This window comes from Humulus lupulus, chromosome 8 (assembly GCF_963169125.1).
Source record: "Humulus lupulus chromosome 8, drHumLupu1.1, whole genome shotgun sequence".
Classification (NCBI taxonomy): domain Eukaryota; kingdom Viridiplantae; phylum Streptophyta; class Magnoliopsida; order Rosales; family Cannabaceae; genus Humulus; species Humulus lupulus.
Genome location: NC_084800.1, coordinates 58,982,490 through 58,997,988, shown reverse-complemented (window position 1 = coordinate 58,997,988; position 15,499 = coordinate 58,982,490). Strand labels below are relative to the sequence as shown.

Here is a 15,499-nt window from a genome sequence, read left to right as displayed (position 1 = left end):
GTGAACCCTTCTTCTTACTTAGTATAATAAACACGCACATAACTTTTAGTCTTTTAAACCGGTTAACTATGGATTTTTTTCTCCCTAGTATCTAAGTCGGACAGGACTAAGACAACACATCATCCATGAAAATTGAAAAGATGATACCATAGTTGTCTGAGGACAATCGAGTTGCAACTTCGTACAATTCGAAGCAAAGAAAAGGGTGCTTGCAACGGTGTGTGGCTCTCATCAAAAGGGTGACTTTTTAGTCATGTCATGTTTATCTCCAAGGTTTTTTAAGGGGATATAAATAGGTCGATCTTGACGGGGGTATCCGGTTCTCTAAGACCTCCGTAAAGAATGCGCTGTTCCAGTGGAGGCATCAAGTCACAGTTCTGCTTTTTGACTATGAATAACATCAATTTTGCCACAACAAAAGAATATATATGGTTGAGAGGTTGACTCATTTACAACTTATGAGCCGTAATTGCTTCATGATTAAAATTAACTCGACTCTGTCCAGCAATGAATGAATTAGCGGTGTCACAGTCCCCATAAGTTGCTCAAAGCCACTTGAGACACAGCTTTGCTTGAATTGAATGTGCTGCTCATATCCCCCAATTCTGACATGACACTTTCTCTCCATCTATTGGTGTAGGGAATACCTGAGATAAACATTTAAGCCAATTGAATAGCACATGCTTGGCAGACTTTCCGTGTCAACCTTTTTGAGCCGTTAAAAAATGTCTTCTACATTAAATATTCTTTGCAAAAGGTCTTCATTGTTCATATTTTCAATGCAAATATTTTCAATGCAAAGCTTGAAGGAGTTTAAGCTAAGTCTGAAGGGAGCTTGAGCAGCAGCAGGATGGTGTCCAGCGAATTTCAAAACTAGTGGGAGGCTGATAGTTTGAAGATTTTCACAAAATAGAGATTTGATTGCTTGTTTGTAAAACATATTAAAAGAGAGTTTCAGTTTGTTTTACTGCTCTGTATACTTGTAATAACTTTAATTATTTTAGTGAATTTGCTTCATCTTTGGAGTAAGTCTAATGGATTAAGTAGTGAGAAATTATAACTAAACTATGTAAAAATGATTGTGTCATTTTTTTACACTTAAACTTGAACCAAATCTGATTTTTGTTTGATAAATTAAATGGTTAAATGAGTAGCATTAATTAATAACTTTCACTCCTTAATAATTCAATGTTGAACCCAATCTGAAAAAGGAAAATAAAGCTAGCCCAAAATATACATCCAACAAGTTAATAAAATTCTTTTGTTCTAATCTCCCATGGATAAGAAGACAAGTACATCAGCTCAAACAAGAATATAAGAATATTTGTTCCCTTGCTAGAAATAGTGAGAAGGATGAGTTATATCAACATTGTTTAAACAAGAAAACGGCATCAAAAGAGCTCTAATGCAACAGTTGCAGGTAATGCAGTGAAATCAAGCATAAGCAATCCCACAATGAGTCTTATAATGAATAATATCAGGGTTACATACATACAGATAACCCTTAGTTGTTTTTATCCTACGCTAAAGCTTAAACGGCTCTCTTAGCTGCTGCTGCATTTTCCTACACAAACTATTCAATAACTTGGTATAGCCCTATGTGTATGTGTGTAAGGACTGAACCCATTGTTTAGTTCACTGCTGTATTCACCCGCCCTTTCCAACTGCATCAAAATTCTAACTAGGTTTCTTCTACACATTTTGTTCATCTGGTCGTATGCAATACTTAGATCACCATTAAGACAGAACATAATGCCTCTTCACAATATTATAAGGCACGCTAAGATTGTAGACATATCATAATTCGTGCAAATCAATAGCTGATCACACATATTTTAATTTAAAATTGAAATTTATAAGACCTGATATTAAGTGACACCAATAACGATAATGTCATGTTATAGAGTGTTGAGCACCGATAATACCTGTTAGCAATTCTCTCATATTTTCTAACAAAATACTTGTGTTATACATTTTTTCCTTCATAAAAATTGACATTTATTTTGTTGGCATACATATTTAAACCAAAATATAACAAGTCGTCTTAAATTACATCCATGTGTTTTGCTTAAATACCCGTTTACACACCTATAATTTTAATAATACCAAAATACATTCTTATGTTTTACCAAATAATCATGGGAAGGGTATCAAGGTAGAAAGCTTCTTGGATATTTTGACTATGCTGGAGATATATATAGAAGAAGATCAACTTCAGCCTTTTTTTTTCTTAGTCAGTGGCAAATTGTGTTAGTTGAAAGTTACAGTTGCAACTTGTAGTTGCTTTAACAACTATAGAAGTAGAATGTATATAGCTACTTTTGAAGGAATCAAAGAAAGGTTATGGATACAAGGAATGCTAATAAATTGAACCTTTACAAAGGAAAGGCAACTTTGTACTCTATAATGAAAGTAGTATCCACTGGTGTGAAAATCTTGCCTTTCATGACAGAACCAAACAAATGGAGAGATCAAATACCATTGTTTAAGGAATAAGGTTACTCAAGGACTGATTAACACAGAGAATGTACCTACTGAAGATAATCCAGTAGACATGAGAACTAGGACCCTAAGTTTCATCACTGGTTAGGCTTGCTACATATATAGACAAAGCATGAAGAAAGGTGAATTGGTGAAAAAGTCAGTTACTAAATAACTAACTTAACTGCATCTGTGATGGGGTTGATTTGTTCTGCTAGTCTATTTGGGTTGCTTAATCATCGATTTATGCTGCTCTTTGAGTATTGCGTGAATAAAAGTTAATTTTTTTAATAAAAATAATAAATAAATAACTAGCTTAACTGTTAATTATTTAGTATTTGAAAAACCTATGTTTTTACCTATCTTTCCAATTGTCCAAAATTCATATTGATTTTATCTTGATTTATGCTTGAACATTACAAACTAAATCATAAGGATCAACACACAAAATTACAAGCTTCGTCTGCACTGAAAACACATTTTAGCCAAGTAGTGTGCTTGGGTTCCCTAAACCAGGTTAATAACTCTCACTATATCAAAGATGTAACTTTACAATAACCGGTTCAAGATTAAACCTGCAAACTATACAATCTTTCTCAACATACAGTGAAGCTTTTTACCCTAAATAACCAAATCCCTTGGTTATAAATGCAAGATCCCCTTGCTTCAATGTTGAACTCCCTTCAACAATATTTCAGATATGAAAATCGTCAGATCTATAGCGCCAAAACTCAGCTGAAATCCCTTCAGCTATCACAGCTTGACTTCAGAGCTTGCACAGAAACCTTGAACTACCACCAATGGAGTTTCCTGCAAAAAATCAATAGAACAAAGAAAATAGTAATGCAAAAGCACAATATGCGATCGTCCGATCTGAGAGGTTAATAGTAATTGATTAACCAGGTCAGTATATATACTTAGCTAAAATTAAGTATAAATCAGAAACAACCAACAGCTGTCATCACTAACAAACCTGTTGTAAAGAAAAACTGACGTGGTCATTTACTAAAACAAAACTACAGACACAACATAAGACCAATCCAGACACGACTAAACTTAATTTGTCATACTACTCATATTGGTCCTTATAGTACTTATTTAAGAGTCTCTTTTATTAGTTTTTAAATACTAAATTTTACCAAGTGTTAAAAAAAGCTTGAGAAAGTTTAGAGTGTGGTGTATGAAAAGTAGTGGGTCGAGAACTCTGAGAAAAGTGAGAACTAAGTTGTGAGAAACTCCATTATTTGTACTGATATTTGGATATGGTAAAGAAGTACCAGCTCCTCAAGGGGAGTTTCAAAGAGGAAACATCTGTAACTCTTGTTGTCATTTTCTTATTGTTTGTTCAGTTTTTTTCTTTTGGTGCATTACATTACATTGTTTTGGTCTGGTTTGTTCTACTGTGTAGGGAAGAAGTTGGTGTAGAGTGGTTATGTAATTTCATTATTTTGCAGCCATATGATCTGATTGAATGGATATTTTCTTTGCTGTAACAAATTATTGGGAATATTCCTTAGAAGAAACTAGAAACAACTTACTTTATAAAGAGTATCTATTTTAAGATTATTACATAGTTCCACACATTAGGAAAAAAAGGAAAAAAAAAACTCAAACATAATTGCAACAACAAAAGCAATATCAAGTAATGAAAGTGATGCAATAATGACAAGAAAAGAAACAGACTGAAAAAAAATGGACAAATAAGGAATATGTAAAAGTATGTATTGAAACCGAAGGAGAATTGTGCTCTCCAGAACAAAACAAAAGAATAAGAATATTATATTTGGCGTCGTTATCCAAACAAAATAATCAGCTGAAGAACCTTATAAGGCAAAACGACAAATCCTAATTTAGAAATCAAATGAGAACCACAAAACTAGATGGTCCAATCCATAGCATAAAATGCCAAACGACATTATACCATAAAGGAGAGAGAGCGAGCGACATTTTTAAGATGCTAAACGACTGACCTCACCTGCTGTGACGAGTGACCACCTTTAGATCCTTCTTTAAAGCTAAATTGATGGAGATTTAAAATGCTATTCGCTACCGAGGACCAAACTTTTTTAACTCAATATAGCAAAGTTACAACATTCAAAACTTGGAAAAAATTTAATAGAGTAGTGGCACAAAAATTACATATATTGGATTTTAACTATAAAAAATTCATTATATTGTGCTCTCACATGAAAATTATAATAGATATTAATGGCTTAAATTAATGTACGATCGCAATATAATGAATTTTTTATAGTTAAAATTAAGAGAATTTACTCATTTTGTACTTTTGTTTTTGCAAAGTATCGTTTTGGTACTTTCTATTTTCAATAATGTTCATATGGTACCTGTATTTTAAAAACATAGATATTTGATATCCAAATTAATAAAATTTTGTCAGTATAACCAAACTGTCAGCAGTTATATATAATTTGTAGCTCATATGATTGAGAGTAATTTGATTAAACTTGTAAAATTTTATTAATTAAATTTGAGTTTAGGGTACCAAATGTGTACGATTTCAAAATACAGAGTATCAAATAAGCATTATTTGTAAATACAAGATACCAAGATAATACTTTGCAAAAACACAAGATACCAAATACTTACCAACCCTAAAATCAATTAAACATCAGTATATATAACTTTTATGTGTGATGGGTAAATTGTCATGGCTTTCCCTGATTTTTTTTTTCTTTCTTTTATTCAAAATGGCTCATTTTCTTAAAATTTTCACAACAAATTCTTTGTTTCAATATAACACCCATATTTTAATCTTTTTTACAAATAACTCCTCAAAAATCATATTTTCAATAAAAAAAAATTCTATAGAATTAACAAGATATTCTCCAACAAAAAATATTTAACACTAAACCTTAATATTGCTAAACTATTGGTATGTTCTTTAGTTATGAGACGAAAAAAAAAAAAAATACTAGCTGACACTAAACCTCAATATTAAAAACGAAAGTGTCAAATTACAACCCTGCCACCATGAGAACCAACAATTAATTCCGTTTTAAAAAAGAAAAAAAATAATATTATGTATTTTGTCAATTTTATTTGTTTTGTTTATGATTGGAATATGTGTTGTGACTAATTATTTTTTAGATTCTATATTTTATAAAATAATTTAAATAGGTTCCTAAACCCGATTATGATAAAAAAAATTAAACTAAAATCACAAATAATTTACTAAATTAACAGCTCAAAACAAAAGCACAATCATTTTGCTTAATAATTGTGTTATTAATGTTCAATTTGTTGTTTATTAAAATCGGGTTTAATGATCTATTTGAACTATTTTATAAAGAGTAAAGAGTAATAATATGTGCACCCAAAATATACACTCAAATATTACAATGAAGTGACAGTTTAACTTAGCAAATCACATTTACTAAAACTGGGACTCACTATTTTAAAAAATATATAATATTTAGATGCATATTTTGGGTACACGTATCCATACTCTTATAAAACATAAGGTCAAAAAATAATTAAATGTATAAATAGAACCAACTATTTATTTCACTCCAATAATTGAATGCATAAAAAAAATAAGTAAACGAATTTGAGAAAAGAGTGAGAGAGTAATAATTAAGATACTTCAATAAAATATAAAGTATTATGTTATTAAATTTAAATATGCAAGATTTATCCTCGTGATTTACCAAAAAATAATTTTTTTAAGAAGTGTCATAAATTTAGAACTATGACTAAAATGATCTATGACCACTAATTTTGTCACAATAAAACAAACAAAGAAAGAATGAAATCTCAATCACATATAATATAAAATGTATGATATAGATCATTAAATTTGGTGCACAAACGTCTCTTTCTATATAGGAAGAATAGCTTTTTATCTGTTTAAAGTTGAGTGGGTGTATCAATTCAGATTCACATATTTTGGAACAGCAAAAAGTTGGAAGATTTTTTAGGATGGAAACTAATTTGAATTTGAAAGAGCTTACTATCTTTATTATCCAACGTTACCAATAAATGTAGAGAAGAGACGTCCCACCCAACCCAACCATATGCACTGCCCCTAAAAAAAAGAGAGAATAATATACACATACAAATGAATAAAATGGTAGAAAATAGATGTGGTACCCAATTTAAAAAAATCTCTTTCATTTTCACCCATTATTTTAGATTTAGATTTTAATACCTAATATTTCATTAACATACTTATTATATCCCTCTCATTTCATATTGAACTAGTGGAGCTGGTAGAAGATTATTTAAAGATGGAAGTAAATAGCACGACAGAGGTAAATATTGAGATTTTTATATTGAACTTCTAATAGTGTTTTAAGAGTAATATGAGAAATGTGATTAAAAAAGTGGATAATATTCAACTAAATGTTATTAGTAGCTATTTTTGGTTAACTAATCCTAAATCTGGGTATTTTTCAAGTTATCCCCATACAAATGGCTTTGTAGAAAGTTTTATTTTCTTGATTTAAACTAAACTAGAATGATAATTTTGTAAATCCTCAATCATTGAAAACATTATTGTTATTATTTCAAAGTGAACTAAATGGTAATGGTAGCTGATTATAATCATTTGAGAAAATACCATATTTATAGTTCATTTGTCTTTTTTTGTCCTTTTTAGACAAATCATAAATTTTTAAAATACTGTAGAATATCATTTTATCCCTTATGTTTTCTCTTAATACACAATCCGTCTTTGTGTTTTATTAAATGACAATTTAAACTACATGTTTTATAAAATGGATCAAAATAGTATCTAGACTTTATTTTTGTTAAAATATTTTCAATTAGAAGATCAATTGTTGGGTCGTTGAAGATGATATAGATTCATAGTAGCAGAGAATACGAGCTGAAAATAAAAGTTTATATTTAAAAATATTTTTACTAAAATCGAGTCTGTAGTATTATTTTGATCTATTTTATAAAATATATAATTTAAATTAAAATTTAACAAAACACATGGATCAATCACGTATTTGGAAAAACACACATGGTAAAAGTGTTATTTTTCTTTTTTCTTTTAACAACCACTTTGAATGTGTATAATAACAATTTTGTAACTCTAATGTTAATGACTTGAAACTCCAAAAAATGTCTATAGGTTTTTAGTAGCCATGTAAGGATATGTTCCCGAGGCCATAATTTTTTTTTTTCAGAAAATTACATACCTATAGTTGATTTTATTTACAAATTTAGTGTAAAAAATTTTAATTACAAAAATAATATTTTTTATACCACATATAAAAATAATACATATCTTATATAAGAATCGCCAACACTTAAATAATCATTTAATTCTCTCTCTTTCTATTTCTTCTCTATAACTTAAAAAAAAAAAATTTGCCCACACCATTGATCGTTTTGGTTCAAGAGTAGTACCATCGCAATCTACTTTTTAAGGTAATCATTTTGATATGTTAGAATAAGCATATATTTTATCGTCATCACTGGAATCAAAGTAACCATTTGGTTGCTTATAAATATCAATTAAACACTGATTAGTTACCTTTTTACAAAAAAACTTTATTTTAGTTCATTAACTCCAAACTTATTTTCAAAATTTGGTTAATTGGTTTATGTTATGTATGAAAAGTAACCTTTTAGGAGTAACTCCAAGTTTATGTTATGAAAAAGTAACAAATTGGTATCATTTTCTAATAAGTTATTCATTGTAACTTTGAATTATAGGAGTAACTTTTTATACTTTATGATGATTAATTAGTTTCTAAAATAGAGTTGAAGGTAACGTGAAAGTATATTAAATAATAAAACATGTAAATTACATGAGTGACTACAAAAATCTATTAAAATCAAGTAATATAGTTCGAGAGAAGCATTTGTAACAAGTGCAAAATCGATGCAAAAAATACAAGCAATAAAATTTAGGAGTAAAAAATCTACAAATGCTATAGTTTCGGAGAAGTTTTGTCTTAACTTTTAATTTATTCCATATATTTTTATAGTTTTTTTTGTAGTATATTAATAACTTTTTAAAAATTTTAAATTTTATGTGGGACAATATTTATTATATTAAATTATAAAAATTATGGTATTTCAATTTTTATGTAATTATATATATATTTAAAATTTAGTTTTTATATAAATAAGTATTTCTCACACTATTTGTGAGTGAGAAAACAAAGACGAGGGTGGGATCATTGATTTTTATGGTTGGACCATCTCTTGAGACATGTAAATATTGTGCTATATTTGGCACAAAAAATTAATATGTGATATATTTGACATATTTTTTAGTATTATGTTCCAATGCTCAGTTGTAAAAGTTGATGCAAAAATTAATATTTAATTAATGCTCATTTGATATTTATTGAAAATATACAAAAAAAAAAAAAATTGCTTTATATTTTTATTTTTGATAGTTAAAGATAATAATAAAATAATAAGGTTAAAAGTCTAGCATTTACTGTTGATAGATAAAAATAATAAAAATGATATAAAAGTAAATAAAAAAGTGTAGTATTTATGGTGATGCAAAATATGTATCATGTTATATTGTGTGCCAAATTTGACCAAACTTTTAGCATGCTTCAAATTAGCACAACTTTTAGCATATCATTAGAGTAACTTTTTTATAAAGTGAACTATATTTTAACAATATATCACTAATTTAACACTTCATTAGAGATGCTCTCAACACAATAACTTATGTTGTCTTACAGCAATACTTGTTAAAGAAATAATAATTTTTTTTGATGTTACATATCTTATAATAATGAAGTAGAGAGACTCGATCATGAAACCTCTTCTTTGTGTTTATCTCACAAAGAAAAAGAAGAGGTATAGTACACTAAATTATACCTACAATCAGTTTCATTTCGTCCATCTATTTATACCTCTCAATATATAGAGTGTTGTTATTTTATATTTTAAGATACTCAATATTATATGAAGAAGTAATATTTTATAATTAGTTAATAATATATTATAATATTTATTAAATTTAAATGTATAAGATTAGATATTAGATTATAAAAATAGTGACATATTCTTTCCTTGGTATTGGGCACCTATGAGCAATTCTCTAATACCATATTATGATTTTTTTAATTAAAAAATAAAATAAAATGAGAAGGAAAGTAATAGAAGAAGGTTGGGCAGCAAGTTATGAGAAAAAGAAAAGAAAATTCTCAAAGAAGTATCCACGTGTGATGCTCCCAACCATGAAATATAATTGGTGGTGACATAGTGTGTACGTGGCAGTCGTTCAACAAACATATCAAAAGACAGAATCAAATAAAAAATAATAAAAATTACACGTACCTTACTTAAAGAAATATGATGTCCCAAGTGGGTCCCTTGACCACCTTGGACGATAATCACCACCACACCATGTGAGGAAATTAAAAAAATCAAATACGGTGGCTCATATTTGGCCACGTGGCTCGAAAACCAGTCTCCAATCACGGCCCACCTCTCTCTGTCTTCTCCAGATATTTTTCATTCTCCAAGCTTTCGCGGCTGTGATACAGAGATTACGGTTTTGTAATTTTGCATGTTTTTCTTTCGGAAGTAAAATAGGGAATAAATCTGCTTTCTAAAGTTGTGTTTTGGAATTTGGTTTCAGATACTTTTATTTTCTCCCTTTTTTTCCCCGGGTTTATATGAAGAGGATGAGGTAGAACTTTCAAGTGTTTCAAGTTCCAAGCTCCAAGTTCCAAGTTCTAGACCTGATTTTTCTTTTAATAGTTTTTTATTCGATTTATTGCATTTTCTTGTGGTTCCTGTATTAATCCCAACTGGGTTTCTGGAATTTTGGGTTTGGGTTGTGTTGTGTTTCCAGGGTGTTTGAAAATGGGTGAAGTAGTCGTGAATAGTGAAGAGGTTATGGCGGTGGAGGTTGAAGCAGAGAAACGAGACCATAATGATGAGAAGGATGAAGAAGAAGAAGAAAATGACGGATCCAAGGAGGTAGTGAGGTGGGAGAGTTATCTTCCCAGAATGGTGTTTAGAGTTCTTTTGGTTGAAGCCGATGACTCCACGCGTCAGATTGTGACAGCCCTTCTTCGAAAATGCGGTTATAAAGGTCAAATACTTTGCTCCTTCATGTATTGTTTCCATTTTATTTGCTTTTGGCTTATATAGTAAGGTATATATATGTATTACTATATTTGCTGTGCAATCTTGGATTAGTGGCATTTTTTTGTAGTGGCTAGTACAGTTTTTCTTTTTTAAACAGAGTCATGCTTTGTAGTTTGTTATAATGGATTGTAGTAATTTTTGTTTTTGGGCTGGCCATGGAATTTTGTATTTTGTAGGATTTTATGCTGTTATTGATTTCCATTACTGGTAATGGAATGCTCAGCTTATTACCAATCGAACCCCTTCTTAGCCTCTTTAGTATTATTGCAATTACTTGATGTTTCTTCTTTAGCCCTGCATTTCAATATCATGCTGACTAATTAGAGTTTTTTTGTTTTAGTTTAACGTGGATAATTAAATCAAAAAGTTATGTTAGACACACTTTTATACTTAAAAATTTACACTCTGATACTGATATATCATTTCTTAAATCTCACATTATTTTTGTGGGGCTTAAAAAATAATTCAAATCACAGATGAGTGTAAAAAGGTTTGTATTCAACCAATACTCTAAACCTGCGACCAAAAAAAATATCATTACTCTAAACCAAGTACTTTAAAATAAAGTGGATGGAAAACTAGACAGATTCATATGTTAAGGGTCTTTCTTAACTTTATAACCGGTATTTTCAGTTGGATTCCAGTTTTAGGTGAATTAGTAATTAATGTTTGCACGATCTGGATGTGAATAAATTTGGCAAGAACTCAAGAGAGTAAAACAAAACTGTGAAGGTTATAGTAGATGAAAAGAAGCACGGTCTTTAATATTCTGCATCCATAGATAGCTTTCTTAAACCTGTCACCATGGTTGGCAACACTTGATTGAGGGTAGGAACATTGACATCATGTTGCTTGTTGCATTGTTGAACCATGTGGAAAATACTTATCAGTTTATTTATGCTAATCATCAGCTTTCTTTATGAAGATCAGACTTTTGTTAGGACTAAATGTTTCAGAGTTTTGCCTTTATGTCTATATGAATTCTTTAAGAATTAGATTGTTCAGATTCCCATTTATAATTTGCAGTTTCTTGTATCTTTTTGGTAAAAATCCATACTTTGTAACTGTTTTTTCAACAATGTATGAGCAACATCGAAATTCATTTTGAAAAAGTTGGTAAAAGTTTGTAATTAAAAGTCAGTACTTTGTTTTCTCAACCAGTTTCTGCAGTAACTGATGGACTAAAAGCATGGGAGACATTAAAGGAGAGGGCTCGAAACATAGATCTCATACTTACTGAAATGGAATTGCCATCAATATCTGGATTTGCACTTCTTTCGTTAGTCACGGAGCATGAAGTTTGCAAAAACATACCTGTCATAAGTATGTTATCTGTTGAAATTGTTGTTTCTTCGTCAAAGTTGTGGTCCTCAAAATTAGATGTGAGACTAATATAATACATATTCTTCTATTGTAGTGATGTCCTCTCAAGATTCAGTTAGCATGGTTTTCAAGTGCATGTTAAAAGGAGCTGCCGACTATCTAATCAAGCCTCTTAGGAGGAATGAACTAAGGAACCTATGGCAGCATGTATGGAGAAAGCGCACTGTATGTTCCTTTTACTTCCGCTTGTATTGGATTATTTATGTTCATTTCATATTCCTATAACAAATAATGATATATTTTCCTTCCTTGGGGTTCTCTTTTTCAGCTTCCTAAGAACACGACAGCTCCTCAACATGGAGTGGAGCCTGCTTCTGAAATTAATACAGCGAGCAATCAGTCAAGTGATTATGTAGTTTCTATAAAGAACATTAAGGAATGCAGTGAGAAAGGGAGTGATTCCCAAGTAAGTGAATTTAATTATCCAATCATTTTGTTGTCAATTGAAAAATGATAGTGTAATCTATGTGCTTTTTTCCCAACCATTATTCTATTCTTTGCCGTTCTAGGTGCATTTTGTTGGAGTATATATCCTGCATGACCGAGCTTATCTTCTATTGTATGTCCATTTATCATATTTTAGACTGTCTCTACCAGTGTATGTTGTAAGAAGGGGTTGTAATTATTATTAAAAACTGAAAAAATTAGAAGAGTTTATCAAGTCTCTTCATTATTGGAGTATCAAACGTTTTCCCTCATTTTTTTTTTTTGAAAAAATGAGATAGAGGTCGAAGAGACCCCTCTCAATAACATTGAAAACCCTCACTTATGGCGGAGGAATACCGTAGTAACAAAGGGAAAAAGAAAACAAAAATTATGACCATAAATACACCCACTCCCTACGAAGATCCAAAAAGAACACGCCCTCAAATTCTTTCGTTCTATACACCCACGTGGCTACCCAAAACCTGATTTTATCCCAAAACGTTTTCCCTCTTATTTGAGAAGTGCTGTTCACCACTTTGAATGTATCTTCTTGATTGCTAGTGGATCTAAAAGGGAAAAGAAATTAATTGTTAGAACATATGTATTGAAGCCCATGTTGAAATTGAAATGCAAAGTGAGGCCACTTAGCTTGAGGGAAATTTCCTCGTTCCACATTAGGCTGACTTCATGAAGATTTTACATAGAGATTGCATGTGTTGCCCTTTTGTGTAGGGCTCTTGTACAATGCCTCACTTGGAAGCTAAGAGTGAGCACGTCCCAACTATGCAAGATATTTCACAGATGAGTAGGAGTGCTGCTAAAGTGGACAGAAACAATGTACAGAGTCATGAAGATTGTACTAAGTTGAATAAAGAATCAGTTATCCATGCAAACAAGACAGGAGGTATGGAATAATCTTTTGTTTCCCACTCCGTAGTTATGTATTCGTCTTCTTCTTTTGAGTGGAACACCTAATAATTATTTAATTTCAGATAAGTCGAACATTTTTAAACCAGAGGTTGTATCCTGCAATGGAGCTTTTCAGCCAACTGTCTTGGGATTAAAGGAAGAGTACATTGGCAATAAAAGAAGGAAGCTAGATGAAACTTCCCGACCAGAAAATTGTGAAGTCAATGCTAATGCCAATATTCAGAGTTGTTGTGACGAACTTCTTAAACCATCTTGTGGAGCTATTGACTTGATCGGTACATTTGATGATCACCCAAGGTGGACTAATAAATCCGATGATAGGTGCATAAGCAGCTCTGAGTATCCTCCGCAGCTGGAACTTTCTTTGAGAGGACTTTTTCTAAGCAGCTCGAATAGCCAAGGTACTGGTGAAAGACCAAAACTGAACCATTCTAATGCCTCTGCATTTTCATGGTGCGTTCTCTATCACCTTTAGAAACCTTATAATTTTCTCTGTCGCTTAATTGAGGTTCAAGAGAGCCTCACCTCTCTTGCACTTGCTTTCACTATTTTGTTTAAAATACTTTATCGAAACTGTTTTGGGTGCTTGGGAGAGTCCTTGCCTCCTTTAATGAATTTTATGGAAGATAATGGAAGAATATTTTGTATGAGTACTGAATTTTAATTATTTTATATATATATTTTTAAAAAGTGCCTATTTGTGGTATCTTTCCTGAATATCTTATCATTGTTTCAATTTTCAAATTCCCATTTGCAGGTACGGTAATAGCAATACATTGCGACCCCTTTTTCCCAACGGTCAAACTACCCCAGAGGATGGTCCAAAGAAATCTCCTGAGTTAATTTTCACTCCATCTTTTCGAAACTCTACTGTTTCTTCTCAACAGCATGCTGCCACAAGGAGCTACTGTCACTACGAAATGCCTGCTTCGGTTGCTGGGCAATCTGGGCATACTGTGCCGGTATCCTTCCCCAGTACTCAACTTGGAACGAGTCCAGATAATGGTCTAAATTATGAAAATTCTGGATATAACCAGTTATTCCCATCCTTTTATACACAATCAAGTGTATCCTCTATGTGGGGTCCCATTTCGGAAAACCAGCAAGAGAAGTCCCCATTTGCTGCAAATACCGCAAGTCATTCTGATCCTGAAATTCAACACTCGGAACAAGGCTACCAACTTTCTGAAGAAGCAACTCATAAATCTGCTGATCAAACCAAGCACGACCAGAAAGAGTTGGATCTTGTGGAGGAAGTGAAGCCTAGTTCTTTTGCTGCTGATCAGTGCCATGGTGGTAGTTTTTGCTATGGTGTGGGAGATCAAATTAATAGCGATGACCATGGGAGCTCTTGTGGTAGAAGCGATGGATACACCAATTCCTCTTCTGGGGCTGATGAGAAAACCACAGCTTCTCGGGGTCTGAACGACAATGGACATTTTGTTTATGATAGTTTTAGAGGGATGGATTTCCATCGCATCAGTCAGAGGGAAGCAGCTTTAATCAAATTTCGAATGAAACGAAAAGATCGTTGCTTTGAGAAAAAGGTACTTCTACTGCAACATACCATAGTTTTTCATTGTCATTATCAGTGTTTAATATTAATAGTTCAATATTGTGCTTGTGAAAAGTTTGAAATTATCACAAACTAAACCATCTGAAAAGGGTTGAAATTTGATCCTCAAACATTGCTTATTTTCTACACAGGTTCGATATCAAAGCAGGAAAAGACTGGCAGAACAGAGGCCCCGAGTGAAAGGACAATTTGTTCGTCAGGGACAAACTGACCCTCCAACGGCTAATAGTACGTGAAGATCATTAGCTGTTGTTTGCTTTGGGATACAATAGCCTGTAATCTCTAAGAAGCAAAGAATCTTAAGAGTTTTGACGCAGTGCTCTTGTGTTCTCAAATCTTTCGGTAACTAGGAGTAGGAGTAGGATGTAGAGTGACGAGAAATGACTATCGAAGATGGTTGTAACCTTGCAAATTACTTTGGAATGTCTAGTTAATTGGTTTGACTTTGATTTTCGATGTTTTTTTTTCTTCTATGGTTTGGCTTGAAAAGGTTGTGTTGTAACTACTTAGTAGCCTGCTTAGATAACTGAACTTGGATTTTGTTTGATTGTAGGATTACTTGTATTTATAGGGCTTCATATAAATACGAGATACTAGTTAATGCTT

At 31.5% G+C, this 15,499-nt stretch overlaps 1 protein-coding gene across 2 annotated transcripts; it reads left to right on the top strand.

The window, feature by feature from the left end:
- The first annotated feature begins 9,943 nt into the window (after positions 1-9,943).
- Positions 9,944-15,499, top strand: LOC133797411 (two-component response regulator-like PRR95). 2 transcript variants are annotated; one of them, XM_062235304.1, is made up of 9 exons: positions 9,944-10,114; positions 10,280-10,522; positions 11,740-11,901; positions 11,996-12,126; positions 12,230-12,367; positions 13,120-13,291; positions 13,380-13,770; positions 14,075-14,864; positions 15,025-15,499. In XM_062235304.1, exons 2-9 carry the CDS (start codon positions 10,291-10,293, stop codon positions 15,127-15,129), a joined length of 2,121 nt encoding a protein of 706 aa, XP_062091288.1. In that variant the 5' UTR covers positions 9,944-10,114; positions 10,280-10,290; the 3' UTR covers positions 15,130-15,499. The 2 variants fall into 2 exon arrangements, with proteins under 2 accessions (XP_062091288.1, XP_062091289.1); XM_062235305.1 differs by having other exon boundaries at positions 9,949-10,522.

What these genes read in the sequence shown, in the direction of transcription:
- LOC133797411 (XM_062235304.1), top strand. Translation starts at nt 10,291, where the DNA reads ATGGGTGAAGTAGTCGTGAATAGTGAAGAGGTTATGGCGGTGGAGGTT. An exon ending in TCGAAAATGCGGTTATAAAG is followed by an intron (nt 10,523 to 11,739) that starts GTCAAATACTTT and finishes TTTCTCAACCAG; the next exon opens with TTTCTGCAGTAACTGATGGA. An exon ending in AATGCCTCTGCATTTTCATG is followed by an intron (nt 13,771 to 14,074) that starts GTGCGTTCTCTA and finishes TCCCATTTGCAG; the next exon opens with GTACGGTAATAGCAATACAT.